General features: G+C 44.5%; 1 protein-coding gene across 1 annotated transcript in view; it reads right to left on the minus strand.

Annotated features, from left to right (window-relative positions):
- Positions 1-24,106, minus strand: part of LOC311132687 (alpha-actinin-3-like) — a gene marked incomplete at both ends in the record, with an annotated part of 30,941 nt that overhangs the window by 3,426 nt on the left and 3,409 nt on the right. The window contains 17 exon segments of the mRNA XM_084165955.1: positions 479-613; positions 1,589-1,771; positions 2,041-2,181; positions 2,495-2,603; positions 2,810-2,960; positions 3,310-3,457; positions 3,706-3,936; positions 4,220-4,312; positions 4,673-4,758; positions 4,875-4,941; positions 4,943-4,957; positions 5,288-5,345; positions 5,347-5,364; positions 5,942-6,029; positions 6,843-6,929; positions 7,210-7,329; positions 7,611-7,725. Coding sequence (XP_084022081.1) covers positions 479-613; positions 1,589-1,771; positions 2,041-2,181; positions 2,495-2,603; positions 2,810-2,960; positions 3,310-3,457; positions 3,706-3,936; positions 4,220-4,312; positions 4,673-4,758; positions 4,875-4,941; positions 4,943-4,957; positions 5,288-5,345; positions 5,347-5,364; positions 5,942-6,029; positions 6,843-6,929; positions 7,210-7,329; positions 7,611-7,725 — 1,845 coding nt within the window.

Raw genomic sequence — 24,106 nt, forward strand, 5'->3', positions numbered from 1 at the left:
TTGGTGCATGAGGCAGAAAGACTGTGTCCCCTTTTCTCAGTGGAGGGAAGGGAGAGCGGAGGGACAGTGAGTCGGATGAGAGGCAGCCTCACCGCTGCTCCCTCCCTCCCCTCAGAAAAAAAACATATATTATTATGCTCACTTAGCTATGCCTCACAAGTAATACAACAAATTATATATTACCTGTGTGATCATATACCTACATTTTTTAAATATAATTTCAAAATGGTCTGAGAAGAACAATGTTGGCAGGGCAATTCAAGCATAGTCACTATGCAGTGATAATGTATTAGGCCTTTAACCTACTGCACAAACCTCATTGCTACAGAACTGTTTTTAGTTGGTTAATGTTGCATAGGCTTACATTTTGTAAGTCCTGTAGAAAAAAAGCAGTAGATCTCGGCTTGCATTTTGACTCAGAAAGTGATCTTGACTCAGAAAAGGTTGGTGACCACTGCTCTAGTTGAAGTAACTGTACCTCCATCTTGGTCTGGATCCAGGGTCCGATGATGTTGGCCTGGGCAGCGAACTGGCGCCTCAGCCTCTCGTTAGCCTGCTGCCTGGCCACCTCCTCCTGCAGCATCTGGTCCCTGAGAGGGACAAGGTGCTTCACCTATGGAGGGAGACAGGGACATTGGTCGTCAACACACTGGTAGAGATGACATTCCGTTACTCTGTTACTCTAGAGCAGAGCCCTATACTACGTACCAAATTTGAGGAGTTAGCGAGGTAACTTTGGTCATCAAACTCGGATAACCGGCATCACGAAAGTGGCTCACCTTTTAGCCAGGTACATTTCTATTGCGATGAATCCTTCAGAACTAAGAACTAAATTATTTTATCCTGAATGAAGTGTCTGAGCTGTGAGTTGAGGACCAATCAGATTCCCTCCCTCTCGCAAAGATTGCGTCATCATCCCCTTCATTTGTGGAAGACGACTGATGTTCTATTAATCAAATGTATTTTTGTTCGTAAAAAAATTGTTCGGTCAAAATACCTATCACATTATACATTTAGTAATGGCAGAATGCATTTGAAACTTCATGAAGTGTAAAACCTTTGTATGACTTAATCAAATTGTTTTGGGAGTGGGATAAAAGGTGCTCTTGCATTGATAAGCACACCAAAACACACCAAAGACGGCAGTAACGATAAATAATAAAATAAAGACGGCATTTCTAAAAGCCTATTTCACACCACAGCCTGCTGAATTTCCCAGATACATTTTCTTTCATTTTGATTTCTGCACAAATGAAAATTGTGTCACTGACTCGCCCATGGATTGATGTTTCAGCATTGTCTCATTGAAGTTAGTTACAACTTGGGTTGGAGTAAAAACGTACAGGAGGGTAACTCTCCAGGAACAGGGTTGGAGAGCCCTGCTCTAGAGAGTAACCCTTTGACATTAAGCAACTTACAGCTATAGTGTGTGAGAAAAAATACAAACCACAGAAAAAAATATTGTCACAGAAAATGTGTCACTTGACTTGTACAATCTAGAGTGTAGAAACCTAGCCAGGGAAGGAAATACAATTAAAAAGAAAAACATTTCAGCTTCTCTGTTGGCTTCTCAGTGTGTTGTACTCACCGCCTCCCACTTATTAGTGATATCCTGGGGGGAGAGGTTGGTGTAGGGGTTGACTCCTGACAGCTTGATGCCGTAGGTCTGAGCGATCTTGACGATCTCGCTCTGGATGCCCATGGTGGCCATGCGTTCCTTATCAGCCTCTGGTAGGGTGGCCTTGAACTGGTCATGGGCTGTGATCAGAGACTGGAGAGGAGAGGGGGATAGGAGGAGGAGAAGAGGAGTTAGAATGGAGGGATACAGTGGGAAGTAGCGAAAGAGAGAGAGGTTTAAAGGGTGTGGTGTGTGTCACATAATCAGAAGAGGGGGAGGAAATAAGGAGTGAGAATGGAGTGATATGGGAAATAACGAGAGTGAGCGAGAGAGCGAGGGAATGCAGAGAGAAACGAGAGTCCATCAGACAGTTAATGTTAAGTATTGTACACACACGCACGCGCGCGCACACACACACGTACATGGATCTCCTCTGTGCTGTGGACGATAAACATGTCCTGCAGATCCTCCATGGCTCCGTCCATCCAGTTGTTGAAGGGCGCCGCCCTCTTGGCGAACTCCAGGTACAGCTGGTCAATGGTCTCCCACAGTTTCTCCACACGCTAGGAAAGACCAGGACAATATTTAACTATATACAGTATGAAGCCATTGCTGCTATTACTACTATAACTGCTGCTACTAATAGTAACTTGACTAAGTAGTCACAGTAATACATGTAATGGCTTGATATGACCACCACTAGTTGTTATTGGAAGGGCCAGGAGTTTTTCCAGAGACAGGTCACATGGTCAGGAACATCTCCTGGCTCATGGTGGCTCAGTTGGTAAGAGGTTGTGTGTTCAATTCCTGCATCGATCACATTCTCCAACTAAAAGTGTCTGATTAGATATCTGTTGTAAGTGCGTAGCTCAGTACCTCCAGGGAGTCCCTCCTCTTCTGCGTCAGGGTCCCCAGGTTGTCCCACTGGTCACAGATGCCCTGGCAGCGGGCGTTCACCGAGGACGCATCATGGTAGTCCAGCTCACTGAGAGAGAAACAGGCAAACACACTGATCAGTATCACTTCTATTACATACCTGTGTCCCTTTTTCTAGAACTACATTTATCACTTCTTCCATCACTCCCTCCTTCCACCGTTCCTCCCATCATCCCTCCCTACTCCCTACTCCCTCCTTCCACCGTTCCTCCACACCTCCCATCATCCCTCCCTACTCCCTCCTCCCCTCCTTACTTGAGCTCCTGTGCGATAGCAGCGATCTGTTCCACTCTGTCCTGGTGTGCGGCCAGGTCAGACTCAAAGGCCTCGTGTTTCCTCATCAGAGCCCTGATCTCCATCAGAGAGGCTGACTCATAGTCCTTCATGGACAGCAGCTCTTCTTTACCTGGGGAAACACAGTTTATACTCAATCGTTATCTCTCTCTCTCTCTCACACTCTCTCCCCCCCTTCTATCTCTCTATCCCCTTTACCTCTCCTCTCCATTCTATCTCTCTATCCCCATCCACCCATGAGCACTGTGGTGCATGCCGTCTGAGGGTTGAAAGTTGATGTACTGTAGGTTCTTGACCCAATTAAGTGGATTTAAAAATTCTAAATGATATCCCCTTTACCTCTCCTCTCGCCCCTCTCTCTCTACCCCCCCTTCTCTCTCTACCCCCCCCCCCCCCTCCCTCCACTCTCTCTCTACACCCCCCTCTCCCTCCCCTCTCTCTCTCCCTCTCTCTGTTATTACCTGAGGTCCAGGACTGATGCAGGGAACACTTCTGCTTGAACTTCTCAGCCAGGTGGTCCAGTCTCTCCAGACGTCTGATCTCAGTAAGGAGCCACTCCTCATATCCCTTCTCCACCTGCTCCAGACCCTTCCATGCGTTGGCTATGTCCTGGGGGAGGAGAGAGACAGAGAGAGTGTATAAGATGGGTGGTATTATAGATGGAAGCTAGTTAGTTGGTTGACTATACTGGGTATTGTGAGTTTGGTTGAACAGTCAGATATATACGGGGTTATTCTTAAAACTCTCTAACCACTACAGTAAATTAGCTGTGGTTTTATGAAGAACCCGGGGTATGAAGTCGAGAGGGCTGCCAGGACAGTTTCACTCCCCGAGGCGTGGTGTGTGACGTCACCTACCGAGACCATCTTTCCCTCGGAGGGCATGAAGGCGGGCCGGTTGCTCAGCCTCAGCTTGGTCTGCAGGGTGTTGAAGTTGATCTCCAGCTGACACTTCTCCTGGACGCGGGGCGGCTTGTGGATGCGGCGGTAGTCCCGGAAGTCCTCCAGCTTCTGCTGCATGGCCCTCATGTGCTGCTCCGCCATGCGGTTCTCCAGCCACGGGATGGTCTTGCGGATCCACTCTAGCAGCTAGGGAGAGGTAAGAGGTCAGGGATTAGGGGTTAGAGGTCAGTGGGAGAAGAGTTGGTTGGTTGGTTGGTTGTTTGGGAAACCGTTCAGGGGCAAACACAAAAAGCATGCTCAATGGAGAATCTCCATTGAAATCATTTTTTAGTCCAGGACTAGGTTTAATCTGCGTCCAGGAAAATGGCACATACAGTATGCAACCTCTCATACATAATTGCATTAGCGCAATGACTAGAAGTCTACAGGAACAGTTAGCAGGCTAGTATGTTATCCCTTTAACACTCACCTCACTGGCCAGCTTCTCATACTCCTCCATGAGTTTCTCATTCTCCTGGTTCACAGCCAGCACTTTACAGATCCTGTTAGCTGCTGTCTCAGCCTGGGCAAGTAAGAGCGAGAGGGGGGATGGAGAGAGAAAGAGACAGAGTGAGAGAGAGAGAGAGAGAGAGAGAGAGAGAGAGAGAGAGAGAGAGAGAGAGAGAGAGAGAGAGAGAGAGAGAGAGAGAGAGAGAGAGAGAGAGAGAGAGAGAGAGAGAGAGAGAGAGAGAGAGAGAGAGAGAGAGAGAGAGAGAGAGAGAGAGAGAGAGAGAGAGAGAGAGAGAGAGAGAGATATTAACAACAAACGTTAAGACAGAGACAGTGGCCCTTAGAACGATGGTTGATTTGTATTGTTTTTCATTGCATTGTATTCATTGTTTTGCGGCATTGTGGAGCAGAGGCAGTGGATGGAGTGTGTTACCTGCTCAGCTCCAGCGAAGGCATGGTAGAAGCAGGACACATAGGTCATGATGGCCTTCTCATCAGGCTTGGGGGTGTTCAATACAACTCCTGCGTAATCACTGGAGAGAGTCGTCGGAGACGAATGGTAGGGTTATACAATTCCTGAAACGTTCCCAGAATTCCCTGGTTTTACAGAAATCATGATTGAAAAATGGACTCACCTTCAGCGTCGAGCATCTTGGGGATGTCCAGGTACTTCTCAGCCACCTCGAAGGCGGTGTTGAGGTTAACCGATGGGGTCATCCTGTTAGGGACACACACACAGACAGAGAAATAGATTTACATGAACACATAAAGAGAAGACACAGGCCAAGGGTTGTGGGTTCAATTCCCACCAATACAAAACATGTATGCATGCATGACTGTAAGTTGCTTAGGATAAAAGCGTCCGCTAAATGGCATATATTATAAATATATACATACTTCTTATACAATAGAGTTCTAGAGAGAAAAAATAGGGAATTGAGGTATAGAGAAATGAAAGGTAATAGTAAGGGGATACGACAGGTGTTGACCCTAGTGGACTCTAAGAGAGGATGGGGGTTGAGAGGAGAGTGAAGGCAGGAGGGGGCACCTTTCTCAGTTTGGAGTAGTCAATGAGGTCAGGTCTGTGTCTGTGTATGAGGGAACAGTGCCAGGCCATCCTTCCAACTGAATCAGTCACCCACGGGAGAGGAGGGAGGATAGAGTTGGGGAGGGGAGGGGAGGGGAGGGAGGGGAGGGAGAGGAGGGAGGGAGAGGAGAGGAGAGGAGAGGAGGAGAGGAGAGGAGAGGAGAGAGGAGAGGAGAGGAAGAGAGGAGAGGAGAGGAGAGAGAGAGAGAGAGAGGAGAGGAGAGATAAACATTAGGATTATGAAAATCTTAGAGAGAAAAAGAACAGGCACGGGACAATGAGGCACGGGACAATGAAGAGCAGTGAAAGACAAAAGTAAGAAAGTAAAATAATACCACAAACAATCCCAAAAGAAAGAGAGGCGTAGCCTGGTCGCCAGTCTGTTTCTGGTCTCTTGCCAACTCCTTATGTAATTGTCATGCCAAATGTGACAGTGAGTGGAGAGCGGCATGATATCAGAAATAGACTGGCACTCAGGTTAAGAGAGGAGTAAGCTACAGCCATAACTATGAACTGGAGTTCCCAATTCATCTCTTCTCAACATGACTCTGTGAAGCAGCATGCAGAAGGGGTGTAGTTTCCCATCCTGGCCACAGGGTGACGCAATGTGCACACCTGATGTGGAAGTTCTGCACGTTAACGTTCCTGTAGGGGGCAGTCTTCCTCTGGCACCACAGAAGAAGACCCTCCTTAGCAGAGGTCTCTACACAGGGAGGAGGCGGGGGGGAGACCGGGGGAGAGAGGGGGAGACAGAGGGGCAGGGGGAGATAGTGTTATCCTAAAAGAGTAGGCTAAATACGCTCCAATAACCCTGTGCTGTTAAGGTCAAGCTTAGTGACCTGTGTGAGTGTGTGTGAGTGTGTGTGTGTGTGTGTGTGTGTGTGTGTGTGTGTGTGTGTGTGTGTGTGTGTGTGTGTGTGTGTGTGTGTGTGTGTGTGTGTGTGTGTGTGTGTGTGTGTGTGTGTGTGTGGGTGTGTGGGTGGGTGTGTGGGTGTGTGCATGTGTGAAATGCTTACTGAGGTGTGTTTTTGTGGAGGATATGCAAAGTGTATGTGCAACTGAGGCTTGAGTAATATGAACGTGTTAACAGTCATGCATATTGAACTGAGTGCATGCTGTAGCCTTGTGTTTCTCATGTATCATGGTTATTTTGAGTGTCTTAACAGTGATCCTATGATGTGTTTATGACTATGTACGTAATTCTATTAATGTGTTGATGCGTATGTATAGAGTTGTATAGTGACTCTTAATGTTTAGACAGTGTTACTGTGCATCCGATATCTGGGTAAGTAGGTCGATTTTGTTCTCATGTGACTTAATGCATGTACAGTTCGAATGTGTTTATGACGGGTGAAACCGAGGGGAAATACATAGGAACAAAGTTGTAAACTTATTTTTTAAAGATGAATTGAAAGACCATGTGTCAGATCCAAGAGTGAACTTTTTCCAATTCCACCCCTGCATACACACGTGTACACACGTACACACACACACACACACACACACACAAACTGACCCTCCACGGAGATGTCCTGAATGGCGAAACGCAGGATGATGGTCCAGATCATTCCCAGGGTCATCTTTGTATTACCGTCGACGATCTCTGCAAGCCAATCACAGAGTCCCGTCAGAAACCATGGCAACATGGAGCACAGGCCAAAACTCAGTCTATGCTGGCTTACTGAGAGTTGTCTCAGACATAATACCTCACTCTATCTTTCAACAAGTATCTACAGGTATAGTATTTTACCTCTAAGTCAGAACTCCTTTGTAAAATGGGACTCTAGAACTACAAATAAAGGATAATTACAACATTACTGTTTTTGAACCTGTATAACAACATATTGGCAAAGAACAACAGAACCAAGATGTTGAAGTCTCACCCTCAGCGCCGATGGACACCAGCTTGACTCCCTTGCTGCAGATGAAGTCCAGGGCTTTGTTCACATTGGCAATCTTGTGGAAACGCATCTTGCCTTTGTCGGGTTTGGGCAGTCTCTCACCTGTGTACAATAAAAACATTCACTTTAATCTCCACTCTGCAACACAAAATTATTGGTGAAGTTTTACTCAACCAAGAAAGGTATGTGCCATTCTCCTTTCATTTAAGCTCAGATGCTGCTTTATTTGACCACATACCATCGAATTTGAGTGTGCTTTTCCACTAACTTATGATGGAGATGGAGAGGAAAACCTTTCTGATGTAACAGTATGTAAGAGTGACTTTGCAGTGACTTAACACTGACTTAGCGGTGACTTACAGTGACTTAAGAGTCTGACTCACCTGAGATGACCTCCAGCAGCAGCATGAGTTTGAGGCCATTCCTGAAGTCATCCTCGATGTTCTCGATCTGTGTCCCTGCCTTCCTCAAGTGGGAGTTACACCAGGCTGTGAAAGTCTGGGAGAGAGGGAGGGAGAGAGACAGGGAGGGAGGGAGAGAGGCAGGGAGGGAGGGAGAGAGGCAGGGAGGGAGGGAGGAAGGAAGCAGGTTGAGATAGGGGGAGAAAGAGATAAAAAGAGAAAGAGAGAGAGGGGGGGAGACAAAGGGAAGAGGGAGAAGAAAAAACAGGATTAGAGTTGCCAATAAATTAATTAATCTTCTCCCTCAAACAAACAGACAGCGACTGAGCCTCACTGACAATGACCGATGGGACCAACAGACCCCAAATGGAATCCTGGGCCCACACTGATAAACAACCCCATAGTAAACATAAATAAACAGACAAATGCTCTAATCTAAAGTGAAGCCTTAAGCAGACACTTAAAAAAGTGTTTGCTTTCTCCCGGCCGCTCTGACCGGTCAAGAGTGCTTGGCAACGCCCCAACTGTCCCTTAACATCTTTAACCTTGTTACAGCATCACTATGCTGCTCTGGGTGTCTGTCTGTGGTCGCAATGTACACAGATACACTGATGCCTTTAATATACTAGCGTAGGCTAGCACACCCATCCTGACCTCAGATAGACATTATTCTGTCTTGACAGCTTTGATTGATTGATTGGAACGGTCTGATTCAAGGGGGGGGGGGGGGGGGGGGGGGGTCATTTCAATACGAGGTTGAGGTGTGTGTATGTGTGTGTGTGTGTGTGCGTGTGTGTGTGTGCGTAGGTGTGTGCGTAGGTGGGGCGTAGAGGGTCACAGCAAACATAGACGTCTGTCCGCGGTGAGGGGGTGGAGAAAAATAATACCAGCAGAAGCGGAACGACCGACTACAGAGTTGTGTAGAGAGAGAGGGAGAGATTGCATTAATCAGTAATGAAGCATGATTTGTGTTCTGAGAGCCTCCATTAACGCAGTCGCTGTGTGTGTGGGTGTGTATGTGTGTGATTCTGGGTGTGTGTGTGTGTGATTCTGGGTGGGTGGGTGGGCACTGGGCAGAGCTGCGAGCCATTTAGCGATGACAGAGAGGGAAAGAGAGATAGAGGAAGAAAGAGAGACTCAGAAAATAAAGAGAAAGTGCTTGAGAGAGCGATAAAGAGTGCTTAAGAGAGGGTGAGAGAGAGAGAGAGAGAGAGAGAGAGAGAGAGAGAGAGAGAGAGAGAGAGAGAGAGAGAGAGAGAGAAAGAGAGAGAGAGAGAGAGAGAAAGAGAGAGAGAGAAAGAAAGAAAACAAAAGAGAACGAGCTAGGGCACGAGACAGAGAGCAAGAGAGAAACAGTGCTTGCCAGGGAGTGAAGGAAGGGAGGAAGGCAGAACAGACAGACAGCCAGAGGGAGGGAGGCAGGACTGCCCTGGCCTGTGTCCCAAATGACCTCCTATTCCCTACATAGTGCACTATTGTTGACCAGAGCCCTATGGGTCCTGGTCAAACTCTGGTCAACAGTAGTGCACTATATAGGGATAGGGTGCCATTTGGGATGCATCCCTAGACGGGAAGGAAGGGAAGGAGAGCCACAATCCCATCCCAGCAGGTGTCCCCCAGTCCCTACAGACCCAAACCCCCACCCTACAGCTACGCATGACCCCATTTAGACAGGCCCCCAATACAGACCACACAGACTTCTAGGCTAACTAAACCACCAAACCAGACTGCTTGAGAACAGGGGAGGAGAAGGAGGAGAAGGAGAGGAGGAAGAGGGGAGGGAGGAATGAAGAGGGGGGGTGGGAAGGAGAAAGGGAGGGAGGAAGATGGGGAGGGAGGGAGGGAGGAGGGGGAGGGAAAAGAGGGAAAAGGAGGGGGTGAAGGAGGGGGAAAGTAGAGAAGAAGGGAGGGGAAGAAAGGAGGAGGGGGAAGGAAGGAGTGGAGGTGAGGGGGGTGAAGGAGGCTAATTCGGGTAGCTATGAGACACCATTAGGGACAGCTGAGAAGGCAGGATTCCTAAGGCTAACTGTCAGAGTCAAAGAGGGATAGAAGGAAGGAGAGAGAGAGAGAGAGAGAGAGAGAGAGAGAGAGAGAGAGAGAGAGAGAGAGAGAGAGAGAGAGAGAGAGAGAGAGAGAGAGAGAGAGAGAGAGAGAGAGAGAAGGAAATAGAGACAGATTGTAAGAGAGAGGTTAAAAGAAAGTGAGGAAACAAGTGAATTTCGAAAAACAGAAACCGATATTTGTTGTTGTCAGTTCAACTTTCAGATGCATGTTCTGTTGGGGTTCACCTAAAATGGAGTGAGGTGACAAAATATGATCCGTCTTTGCATTTGAGACATCGGGATATCCTGTCTTTCAAATACTATATCTAAGGAGCAAAAAAATTATACAAATATCCAACTCAAAACACAAATAAGTCCTATTTAGAATCATCAAGTACAAAACCCTATTCATTGGACTCAAAAGGCCATTGGGCTCAAGAGACCATAGTTACACCATTCTCCATAATAACCCATTATCTCATAGATTACATGTCTTTGCAGGGGATGCCTGTGGTCAACTAGAGAGTGCTAGTATGACTATGAAGTCACTGCTCTTCTCCTCTATCTCCCCCCTTCTCCCCCTTCTCTTCTTCTGTCCTCCCTTCTTCTCGATCTCCCCCCTTCTCTTCTGTCTCCCCTCTTCTCCACCTGTTGAGCTGCCCCTCTGTGCCGTGTTGGTCTGGTCTGGACACAAACACACACATACACACAGTCATCCTGCTGGATGCCTCTCATAACTCAGGGAGAGGGGACAGTGGGAGGGCCTGATGACCCTCAGCACAGCTGGGAGGACACAAACACATAGACACACATCCTCCTCCCATCCCAGACACCACCTGTCCGACAAGAATGTGATGCAACCACTGTTACCATGTAACCATCCCTGCAGTAACCACTAACATCCTGCAGTTACATCTAACATCCTCAGAGGGGCAGCAATGAGCGCTGAAGCTAAGTCATGTGACAAGAATGTACTACTGTGGACAATGAGTTCAATTCAAGCAACACCAGCATGACAGGGTTCACTTTGTTTTTGCAAGGCACAAGTACACACACCCTGTGACGTGTGTTGTGTTCATCCATGATGTCACTGATGTGTAGAAAATGGCTGCTAAGGCTGCGTTGTACTCGTGGATCTCTGTGTAACAGAAACGTGTTTCATGTCTGAAATGGAATTACTGTAAATTATTAATTTGGAATTAATTTCAGAATGCTTTTAAGGTTCACAAAAATCCCTACTCAATCCAACTATGAGTCTAAGCGGATTTCCTCTGACTTGACTCTGGATGTGTCCGAAATGGCACCCTACTCCCTATGTAGCGCACTACTTTTGACCAGGCCCATAGGAGTGGGAAACCCCTACTAAATCAAACTACAAAGAGTTTTAGGGGTTTCCCTGTATTAGCATGACTCTGTGTGACTCTACATAGTGTCTTAATGTGGAGAACTAATTCATCACAGCCTGCAATCTGCCATGTCAACGTCTGACCTGACAATTAGCCTAGCATGAGTGTTACTTCAACAGTCACGTGGCCATGCCCTCTACAACACTGTCACCGTGGCTATGCCCTCTGCAGTGTGTGTGTGTCTAAGACAGAAGGGGTTAGAAGTCAGAAATAACTTTTACAAGAGAAAGAGTAGAACGGGAAGGAATGAGTTTTTCTCCTCCAACACTGTGGAATCGCTCTACACACAGACAACACTACTACCTAGACATGTCTACAAGGTGCCATTATAGTCAGGCCGAGGTAATAATAATAATAATAATAATAATATGCCATTTAGCAGACGCTTTTATCCAAAGCGACTTACAGTCATGCGTGCATACATTATTAATTTTTTGTGTATGGGTGGTCCCGGGGATCGAACCCACTACCTTGGCGTTACAAGCGCCATGCTCTACCAGCTGAGCTACAGAGGACCACGAGGTACACAGAGACTGACAAATGACTGGTCTATTTGCTACCTCTAAGAAAGGATAGCCTACATTTTCAGTCTTTATTTTCAGTTGTTTATATCAGGAACAATTGTGTGACTTGTGAGACTAAAGAAAGGGGATTCAGGACTGAAAATGATGATAATGCCCTTTTAGTGTAAGATCTGTTTGAAAAGACTGGCTAAAATTTCAGCCTGTTTCGGTGGGATGGGGTTTTGCCTGCTTGGTGACATCACCAGGCGGTAAATTAGTTAATAGACCAATAAGAAAGAGTTCCAAACCTCTCTGCCAATAACAGCTAGTTTTCAGTTTTCCCCTCCCCACTCAGACCACTCCCAGACAGTCCTGGCAAAATTCTTGTTTAGATATTGCTCTTTGCTAAAAAGCTATTTTAGTTTCTTTTTGACCATTTGAATTGAAAACAATCACAGTAAGGTATTTAATTGTTATCCAGAAATGATTTGATATTGAGATTCAAATGGCTGCATTGGACCTTTAACAAAGAAAGAATAGAGAAGAGGGTAGAAGCTCCAGGTAGAAGTTGCCTATAAGCACAGACATAGGATCAGCAATGACAGTCTTAAAGGGACAGTTCAAACCAGTTTCTCAGACTTCTTCACATATCAAAAGTGGACATGGACTCAGCTCAACATGACATGTCTGGCTAACTTACATTTTGGTGGTGAACTATCCCTTTAAGACTGACACACCTCTGTGTGAACATATTGGGTAGAATCCCCACAATCAAAAATGAGCTTCTGTTGACAAAGAATTATGAACTATCCCTTTAAGACATAGCTAGCTGTATGTCCAAAACAAACTAACCCTGATCCACCTGATTGCTAATGCGAACATCACATCCTAGACTCCATGGTTGTGTCCCACTACTTTTGACCAGAGCCCTATGGGCCCTAGTGCGCTAATAAGGGAATAGGTTGCCATTAGGGACGCATCCCCTATCTGCCGTTGATATCCTTTTATTAATATAACAGGACAAGAGTATTCCTGTATCAGCGCTCAACAGCAGTGTAAAATACGTCTGCAGGGCTGGCTGCACTGTGTGTGTGTGTGTCCACCCGGTGTGAGAGCCCAGTGTGAGCATAAATCAAATCAAATCAAATTGTATTTGTCACATGCGCCGAATACAACAGGTGTAGACCTTACAGTGAAATGCTTACTTACAAGCCCTTAACATACTGACCTTATATATAAACACAGCCTCTGTCCAGTCCAACACATGACTATAGAACAAGTGGGATAGGCCAGGGAGAGACAGACCTGGACAGACAGGTGTCTGCACACACACATACACACACTCACTTGCCTGACACACACACGCTCGGACACACGCAGTACCATCCTGATGAGGTATGATGTCGTGTATAAAAACAGAAACAGCAGTCTTTATCATTATAAATAGTCCCATCAGTCTGGAGAAAAGCCACACTTGGCCAAGCCATACATAGCTGCTCTCCCAAACGCACAAGTGGGAGAGAACGTTCACACACACACACATGTACATTCGTACACACGCGACCACGCACTCTTACACACATTCACATTCACAATGCTATACGCCCCAACAGACCCCTAGTACATCCTAAATAATGTACTGCAGCTCAACCTGTAAACGACCAAAGTCTAACAAAGTGTAAACAACCAAACAACCAACTGGAAACAACCAAACAACCAAACAACCAAAGTGTAACAATATCTAAATAACCTAACAACCAAACCGACCAACAGACAGACTGTCATGACAACTGCATCCATCATGAAAGCCATACCTTAGCTTCACACCAGGTCCATGCCAACTACATCTTTCCCTAACAACTACACCTATCGCTAACAACTACACCTAACCCTAACAACTACACCTATCACTAACAACTACACCTATCACTAACAACTACACCTATCACTAACAACTTCACTCATCACTAACAACTTCACTCATCACTAACAACTACACTCATCACTAACAACTACACCTATCACTAACACCTACACCTATCACTAACACCTACACCTATCACTAACACCTACACCTACACCTATCACTAACAACTACACCTATCACTAACACCTACACCTATCACTAACAACTACACCTATCACTAACAACTACACCTATCACTAACAACTACACCTATCACTAACAACTACACCTATCACTAACACCTACACCTATCAACTACAACTATCACTAACAACTACACCTATCACTAACAACTACACATATCACTAACACCTACACCTATCACTAACAACTACACCTATCCCTAACAACTACACCTATCACTAACAACTACACCTGTCACTAACAACTACACATATCACTAACAACTACACCTATCACTAACACCTACACCTATCACTAACACCTACACCTATCACTAACAACTACACCTATCACTAACAACTACAACTATCACTAACAACTACACCTATCACTAACAACTACACATATCACTAACAACTACACCTATCACTAACACCTACACCTATCACTAACACCTACACCTATCACTAACAACTACACCTATCACTAACAACTACAACTATCACTAACATCTACACATATCACTAACACCTACACCTATCACTAACAACTACACCTATCCCTAACAACTACACCTATCACTAACAACTACACCTGTCACTAACAATTTCACTCATCACTAACAACTACACCAATCACTAACAACTACACCTATCACTAACAACTACACCTATCACTAACACCTACACCTATCACTAACAACTACACTCATCACTAACAACTACACCTATCACTAACAACTACACCTATCACTAACAACTACACCTATCCCTAACAACTACACCTATCACTAACAACTACACCTATCACTAACAACTACACCTATCACTAACAGCTATACCTATCACTAACAACTACACTTATCAATATTAAGCATGATTTGTCAGAACAAATTAAAAGGATATTTGACCCCATAGATGACAAAGATGGGACCATTAACCTTATTTGACCACACGTATGTTTTAGGCTTATATTCGCATTTAAATAATATATACACTATCTATACAAGTATGTAGACAGCCCTTCAAATGAGTGGATTCGGCTATTTCAGCCACACCCGTTGTTGACAGGTGTATAAAATCGAGCACACAGCCATGCAATCTCCATAGCCAAACATTGGCAGTAGAATGCCCTTACTGAAGAGCTCAGTGACTTTCAACGTGGCACCGTCATAGGATGTCACCTTTCCAACAAGTCAGTTCATCAAATTTCTGCTTTGCTAGAGCTGCCCCGGTCAACTGTTAGTGCTGTTATTGTTAAGTGGAAACGTCTAGGAGCAACAACGGCTCAGCCGCGAAGTGGTAGGCCACACAAGCTCACAGAACGGGACCGCCGAGTGCTGAAGCGCGTACAAATCGTCTGTCCTCAGTTGCAACACTCACTACCGAGTTCCAAACTGCCTCTGGAAGCAACGTCAGCACAATAACTGTTCGTTGGGAGCTTCATGAAATGGGTTTCCATGACCAAGCAGCCGCACACAAGCCTAAGATCACCATGCACAACGCCAAGTGTCGGCTGGAGTGGTGTAAAGCTCGCCGCCATTGGAAACGTGTTCTCTGGAGTGATGAATCGCGCTTCACCATCTGGCAGTCCGACTGACAAATCTGGGTTTGGCGGATGCCAGGAGAACGCTACCTGCCCCAATGCATAGTGCCAACTGTAAAGGTTGGTGGAGGAGGAATAATGGTTCGGGCTAGGCCCCTTAGTTCCAGTGAAGGGAAATCATAACTCTACAGCATACAATGACATTCTAGACGATTCTGTGCTTCCAACTTTGTGGCAACAGTTTGGGGAAGGGCCTTTCCTGTTTCACCATGACAATACCCCTGTGCACAAAGCAAGGTCCATACAGAAATGGTTTGTCGATATCGGTGTGGAAGAACTTGACTGGCCTGCACAGAGCCCTGACCTCAACCCCATCGAACACCTTTGGGATGAATTGGAATGCCGAATGCGAGCCAGGCCTAAGTGCACATGATTTTGTTCGACGAGCAGGTGTCCACATACTCTTGGTAATGTAGTGTATTTTATAAGACCTTAAAACCCCTCATTATCATCATCAATCATAATCAAATGCTATACTTGGCTATGTGCATGTCATTCATACATTCATAAGTTTACCTACTGAGAAAAGACTTTGTGCTGTATGTAAGGGTGGATAACTTTATTTTATTTAATTTCTTACAGCTGACAGAAAGAGTTGTCAGTGGTTGTCAGTTGTCAGTGGTTACTTGTAATGTATTTATGTGGAATGTCAACAATGGTCAACTCTTTTCCCCTTGAGTTTCATTAGACAGTGTTAGGTAGGGGATCGGAGGGGAGGCTAGGCCATACAACAGGTGTGACAGCATGTGGAGTGACACCCCACCACCCTCACCACATCCCTCCAGCCCCGTCTTCCCCTTATGGGGGTTTTAAATATCCCCCTAACGGAGACCTAAGGCCTGAACTTGGTTGCCGCCGCCACCGGGACGCTTTGGGACGATGACATAAGAGTAGAACTGAGCCACCTGCAAGTAAGCATTTTGTTGGACGATGTATACCTTCCGTATCCTGTATATACAACTAATAAAACGTTTACCACACAAGCTGCACCCAAACAAACCATGTTAAAGTGCTACCAAGTACAATGACTAAGACTAAACCAAAGAAAGACAGAATAATCTTTCTCTCTCTCTAACCACTATGTTAACCACCTCTCCTCTCCCTCATCCCCTCATCCAAAAGAGTGACACTAAGAGGAGACCAGGAGCCACTTAAAGGGTTGTTAGAGCACAGAGGCCGCATCCCAAATGGCACCCTATTCCCTCCTTAGTGCATTACTTTTGACCGGGGCCCATAAGGGTCAAAAGTAGTGCACTATAAAGGGAATGGGGTGCCATTTGGGACACATCCAGAGCCTCTGAGGGCCAGAATTCTAAACACCAGGCCTAACATTAGCGGCTAGCGGGCATACCTCCTCTGCCAGCCCAGCTCTGTCCCAGCTACCAGCCACCCCGTGGGCACGAGGGCAGCCAGCGCCAAGCAACAGGTGGCACACCTGATGACAGCATGGAGCAAATTGAAGCCCCCCTCACGCTCTCACATCTAAGAGAATGCCCATTGCTAATTGTTATGTATTTAACTCTTATTTCAGCAGTTACAGCATGGAGTGAAGCCCCTCTCATTGACCCACATCTGAGAGAATGCCCATCCTTAATTTGCATTTATTTAACCAGAGAGGTTGACTGAGAACATATTCTTGTTGACAGCAACAGCCATGCAGGAATAGAGATAGAGGCCTATTTCTACACACTCAACTTGACTTGTACATCAGGATGAACAATGCTGCACTTTTTCTTTAACTCTGTTCTGAAAACAATTATTAGACAGGAAATCTGAACTAGACCAAATGCCACGGGTTTACAATGAGTTCTCTATAATATTGTGTTTGTGTGTTGCTTATTTATGAGGTTGACCGTTCCAAGCTTTAGTACTGACTGCTGTTAAACACACTCACAGTGTTCAATCAAAGTGACAATTCATATGACTATGACTAACACAACACTTGGACCTGCACCTGCAGAGTCATACCAACAGTTACACATCTGAGATATTAATCATAATGTAATTCCATCTGTTTGCATCAATGGTTTTATTAAAGGGCAACAGATTCAATACATTCCATTCCATTGTTCCATTCCGTTCTACAAAACATAATTTCATGATATATCATTCTGTTCCGTTCCATTCAATTCCAGTGTTTATCTGTTCTATTCTCCTGCCTGCAGCTTGACTGAGTTACTCTAAGGTTAAATGTCAAACACACTGGGCCTTCTAGTGGTCCCAGAAGCATATGTTATGGGAACGTAGAGCAGAGCATGGTACAGCCTTCAGCTTGCTTCACAGTGTGTGTGTGTGTGTGTGTGTGTGTGTGTGTGTGTGTGTGTGTGTGTGTGTGTGTGTGTGTGTGTGTGTGTGTGTGTGTGTGTGTGTGTGTGTGTGTGTGTGTGTGTGCATCCGCCATGCGTGTGCATTTGTGTGTGAGTGTTTTAATGTGCCCTGGGCACTGTGATTGATGATTGCAGAGGGATAAATTGGTTAAAGAGGGGAGTAGGATTTACAGCTGACTGTCTGTCTGATATGAGTAGGAGGGGGGGGGTCTAATTTCAACAGGCGTCTCTCTCTGTCAATAGGGGTCAAACTGCTAGGACAGGTCCAGGATCAGTTCATCCAGGGTCAATGCTAACCTTGACCATTAGGAAGTAAACACAAGACTGATCTTAGATCATCATCGTCCATCAGACTTCCTAGATGACCTTCTATTACTCTTTTCCCTCCTGATGTCATGAGCACCAATATCCTGAGTCATGACTCATGACTAATCACATGAACCTCTCATAAACTACAGTCAATCACTGGAACTACCCAGGCACCGGTTACTGTGACAACACCCAATCACACCTGCTGTAACTGCCAGACAGACCAATGCTATGCTGTCAATTTCCAATCAGAGCTCTTGGTTTCACCTGAAAGAACATATTGCTGTCAACAGTCAGTACCACCTCTCTTAAAGTTTACAACAGATCTATAATGCCATTGTTATTACATGTAAATGTGAATATTACCAAACCCAATGTAAGAGATGTGGCATTTATAATTTCAGGGTGAATATTACCAACGCAATTTAAGAGATGTGCCATTTATAACACCTCTGTGATATCAGTTCTGTTCTGTTCTGACTTCTGCCTCATAAAACAGGATTCTGATATCATTTTATATACTCTCACATACATACACACACACACACACACACACACACACACACACACACACACTGCTGCTATGACAGGTTTCCATCTTCAGTGCCAACGGTGGCATCCGATACCATGGAGTCATACTAAGGATCAGTAGTAAGACTATTAATATCTTATCATCCAAAATGAATGAGTAACAAGACAATTGTAAGACTTAATTAGTCCATATTCACCTCAAATACAGAGTAAACCATGACAGAACTCTTCCATCCATCCCTCCCTCCCTCCATCCAACCCCCCATCATCTCTTCTTTCTCCCTGTGGATTGTGGCACCTCAGTGTCCCTTTCCCATTACCAGACCATGGAATACCTGTGTAACCTCATGTCTTAGCACCCTCCAACAACACACACACTTGGAGGAGGTATCACAGAACACACACACTCCTCAGCCCTTCCTGTGGCCTCCCAGGGCTCCTAATTCCACTAAGGCAGTTTATAGAAGCCTCCCTACATGGACACAGCTTCTGGAATAGCAACTGCCATCTGATCTCACTACAAGCTCTCTCTCTCTCTCTCTCTCTCTCTCTCTCTCTCTCTCTCTCTCTCTCACCTAGCCTTTTCCCTACACACACACGGTTCTCTTGGCCAGTTCAGTTCTGCATTTACTTGCGGGATGAACTTTCTGTTTCAAAATTTTGAATTATTGTAAGAAAGAAGAAAATATAGAATAATAAGAACAAATTATTGAGAAAGGCTATAGTATTATTGTGAAAATAGAGAGTATAGTCAAGTAGACTAATAAAAATAGGCCTAAGGAAATACAGTCAGGTCCAATTTTTTTGAAAAAGGCTCAGTGCCGTTATCCTCGCAAGGTGAGGTATTTCGTTTTGACCCCTATTTTTCTTAGAAAAAATATGATTACTTGTTAAACAAAATCTTTCTCTGAGGAATTGTATTTGTATAAAATAATTATTTTATTTTATTTGAGCATACAATATAGCTTAGTATTTGTATTATTTATTCTATTCAGTCTTTTTTGCAATGGCCATCTCAGTCTCCGGACATGAACCCTATTGAAAACCTGTGGTTTGAATTTAAGAGGTCAGTCCATAAATGCAGATTAAGGATATCAAGGATCTGGAAATATTCTGTATGGGGGAATGGTCTAAGATCCCTCCCAATGTGCTCTCCAATCTCATAAAACATTTTATAAAAAGCTATGTGGGCCAGACCTCTGAGATCGATGAGACATTCATCAAACATCGGTGAGTTTGACTGGTTAGACCTAATGACAGAATAAACAACCGTTTTTGGAGAGCAGATTGTTCAAAGGGAATTAATATTATAATCCAGATTAATATTATAATCCAGACCAGACCATGAATATCTCATAAAACACATTGCATAGGCTAAGCTTGTCACTGTGCTTGTCACCAGATATTGATGGGACCGTGAGGTGAAACAACCTGGTCTCAGAGCATTTCGTATTATTCTGTATAGTATATCTGAGACACTCCATTTAGTATGATATGTTAAGTTTGGTATGGTATGTATTAATTTGAGGATGTCCATCACCCATTTTATGATATGTTACGAATTACAATTCCTATTATATGTTACGAATTTGCAAAATGTACAATACCTTACGAATTTGCAAAATGTACAATATGTTACGAATTTGCAAAATGTACAATATGTTACGAATTTGCAAAACGTATGATATGTTACGAATTCTAGCTAGGTGGCTAAAGTTAGCTAGCTGGCTAATGTTAGCTAGGCTAGGGGTTAGGGGTTAGGGTTAAGTTTAGGAGTTAGGTCAATGGGTTAGGGATAGGGGAAGGATTCACTAAAAGGCTTAAGGTTAGGGTTAGGAGAAGGGTTAGCTAACATTCTAAGTAGTTGCAAAGTAGCTAAAAAGTAGTAAGTAGTTGAAAAGTTGCCTAATTAGCTAAAATGCTAAAGTTGTCCGTGATAAGATTCGAACTCGCAACCCACCCATCCACACCGACCAACTACCCTACTTTCGTTTTTTCCTTAAGTAACCTTCTGTGTTATGTAAACATACCAAATGTAACATATCAATGTAACATATTGTGGTTCTCTGTAGCTCAGCTGGTAGAGCATGGTGCTTGTAACGCCAAGGTAGTGGGTTCGATCCCCGGGACCACCCATACACAAAAAAAATGTATGCACGCATGACTGTAAGTCGCTTTGGATAAAAGCGTCTGCTAAATGGCATATTATTTTTATCATACTAATTTCAGTGTCCCAGATTTATGTTTACTATGTTACGTCTAGTCTATGAGACCAGGCTGGGTGAAAACAACACATCCTCATCAGTTTCAAAATCCTCTGGATGAGATTTACAAGTAAATTACTGTACTACTGTATTTAATCAAAACTCTCAATCTGATTTGTAGCAACACTTCCATTGGATGATTTTTTTTATCAAAGTGTGATAGGGATTAATCATTCTAAATAACTATATCACATAAACAGAGAGTAGGAAGTGAAACATTTTTTCCCCCTAATCTTTGCTAGATCCTGTGTTAGTCCGTTTCCATGGAAATTCATTCTGTGAATTCAGTAATGCATTTTTGGAACTAGAGATGAGGGTAGAAAATGAATTGTGAAGTGTTAGTTATTACTACTGCACTTAAATCTATGTGTGTATCAGAGACACAGAGACATAAGAGGAAAATTGATTTACCATGAGAGCTCAAGAGGTAGTGTTTTTTCCCCACACACACACACACTCCATCAAAGCCTACTGCCTTGGTGTCCCTGAGCAGCTTACAGGCCTTATAGAGAGAGTATCCACCACAATAATCAGTGATCGTTGTCTTGCTGGATCAATATCCACTACTCAAATATGAGCTCTCAAGTGTCCAAACCAAGCCCTTGAACACTGACTGAGGCTTTGCGTACCAAATGGCCCTCGATGCCCTACATAGTGCACTAGTGCAGCACTACAGGCCCATAGGGCTCTGGTCAAAAGTAGTGCACTATATAGGGAATAAGGTGCCATTTGGGAAGCAACATGAGAGAGTGATCCTCTTCCTATGGGAATAAGATCACTGCAGTGTGAATCACATCACATACTCCAGATTTTCAGCTGCTAACTAACTGGCTAGATAGCTGAATAATTTTCTGGCATAGCAGTAGCTCATCCTAGCGCAATGCTAACCTAGTGCCTTGCAAAAGTATTCATCCCCCTAGGCGTTTTTCCTATATTGTTGCATTACACCCTGTAATTTAAATTGATTTTTATTTGGATTTCATGTAATGGACATACACAAAATAGAAAGGAAAAAAATAACTTATACAAAATAAATAACGGAAAAGTGGTGCGTGCATATGTATTCACCCCCTTTGCTATGAAGACCCTAAATAAGATCTGGTGCAACCAATTACCTTCAGAAGTCACATAATTAGTTAAATAAAGTCTACCTGTGTACAATCTAAGTGTCACATGATCTCAGTATATATACACCTGTTCTGAAAGGCCCCAGAGTCTGCAACACCACTAAGCAAGGGGCACCACCAAGCAAGCGGCACCATGAAGACCAAGGAGCTCTCCAAACAGGTCAGGGACAAAGTTGTGGAGAAGTACAGATCAGGGTGAACATCCCAGGGAGCACCATTAAATCCATTATTAAAAAATTGAAAGAATATGGCACCACAACAAACCTGCCAAGAGAGGGCCGCCCACCAAAACTCACGGACCAGGCAAGGAGGGCATTAATCAGAGAGGCAACAAAGAGACCAAAGATAACCCTGAAGGAGCTGCAAAGCTCCACAGCAGAGATTGGAGTATCTGTCCATAGGACCACTTTAAGCCGTACACTCCACAGAGCTGGGCTTTAGCGAAGAGTGACCAGAAAAAAGCCATTGCTTAAAGAAAAAAATAAGCAAACACGTTTGGTGTTTGCCAAAAGGCATGTGGGAGACTCCCCAAACATATGGAAGAAGGTACTCTGGTCAGATGAGACTAAAATTGAGCTTTTTGGCCATCAAGGAAAACGCTATGTCTGGCGCAAACCCAACACCTCTCATCACCCCGAGAACACCATCCCCACAGTGAAGCATGGTGGTGGCAACATAATGCTGTGGGGATGTTTTTCATTGGCAGGGACTGGGAAACTGGTCAGAATTGAAGGAATGATGGATGGCGCTAAATACAGAGAAATTCTTGAGGGAAACCTGTTTCAGTCTTCCAGAGATTTGAGACTGGGACGGAGGTTCACCTTCCAGCAGAACAATGACCCTAAGCATACTGCTAAAGCAACACTTGAGTGGTTTAAGGGGAAACATTTAAATGTCTTGGAATGGCCTAGTCAAAGCCCAGACCTCAATCCAATTGAGAATCTGTGGTATGACTTAAAGATTGCTGTATACCAGCGGAACCCATCCAACTTGAAGGAGCTGGAGCAGTTTTGCCTTGAATAATGGGCAAAAATCCCAGTGGCTAGATGTGCCAAGCTTATAAAGACATACCCCAAGAGACTTGCAGCTGTAATTGCTGCAAAAGGTGGCTCTACAAAGTATTGACTTTGGGGGGGTGAATAGTTATGCACGCTCAAGTTTTCTTATTTTTTGTCTTATTTCTTGTTTGTTTCACCCCAAAAAAATATTTTGCATCTTCAAAGTGGTAGGCATGTTGTGTAAATCAAATGATACAAACCCCCCAAAAATCCATTTGAATTCCAGGTTGTAAGGCAACAAAATAGGAAAAATGGCAAGGGGTTGAATACTTTCGCAAGCCACTGTATAACCAGTGCATTCGGAAAGTATTCAGACCCCTTCACTTTTTCCACAGTGTTACGTTTCAGCCGTATTCTCAAGTGGATTAAATAAATAAAAATCCTCATCAATCTACACACAATACCCCATAATGACAAAGCGAAAACAGGTTTTTAGAAATTTTAGCAAAGGTATTAAAAATAGAAAACAGAAATACCTTATTTACATAAGTATTCAGACAATTTGCTATGAGACTCAAAATTGAGCTAAGGTGCATCCTGTTTCCATTGATCATCCTTGAGATGTTTCTACAACTTGATTGGAGTACACCTGTGGTAAATTCAATATGATTTGGAAAGCCACACACCTGTCTATATAAGATCCCACAGTTGACAGTGCATGTCAGAGCAAAAACCAAGCCATGAGATCGAGGGAATTGTCCGTAGAGCTCCGAGACAGTACTGTGTCGAGGCACAGATCTGGGGAAGGGTACCAAAAAATGTCTGCAGCATTGAAGGTCCCCAAGAACACAGTGGCCTCCATCATTCTTAAATGGAAGAAGTTAGGAACCACCAAGACTCTTCCTAGAGCTGGCTGCCCAGCCAAACTGAACATTCGGGGGCGAAGTGCCTTGGTCAGGGAGGTGACCAAGAACCCGATGGTCACTTTGACACTCCAGAGTTCCTCTGTCCAGAAGGACAACCATCTCTGCAGCACTCCCCCAATCAGGGAAGCCACTCCTCAGTAAAAGGCACATGACAGCCTGCTTGGAGTTTGCCAAAAGGCACCTAAAGGACTCTCAGACCATGGGAAACAAGATGCTCTGGTCTGATGAAACCAAGATTGAACTCTTTGGCCTGAATGCCAAGCGTCACGTCTGGAGGAAACCTGGCACCATCCCTACGGTGAAGCATGGGGTGGCAGCATGATGCTGTGGGGATGTTTTTCAGCAGCAGGG

This window comes from Coregonus lavaretus (genome assembly GCF_964263955.1).
Source record: "Coregonus lavaretus genome assembly, chromosome: 7".
NCBI classification, from domain to species: Eukaryota; Metazoa; Chordata; class Actinopteri; order Salmoniformes; family Salmonidae; genus Coregonus; species Coregonus lavaretus.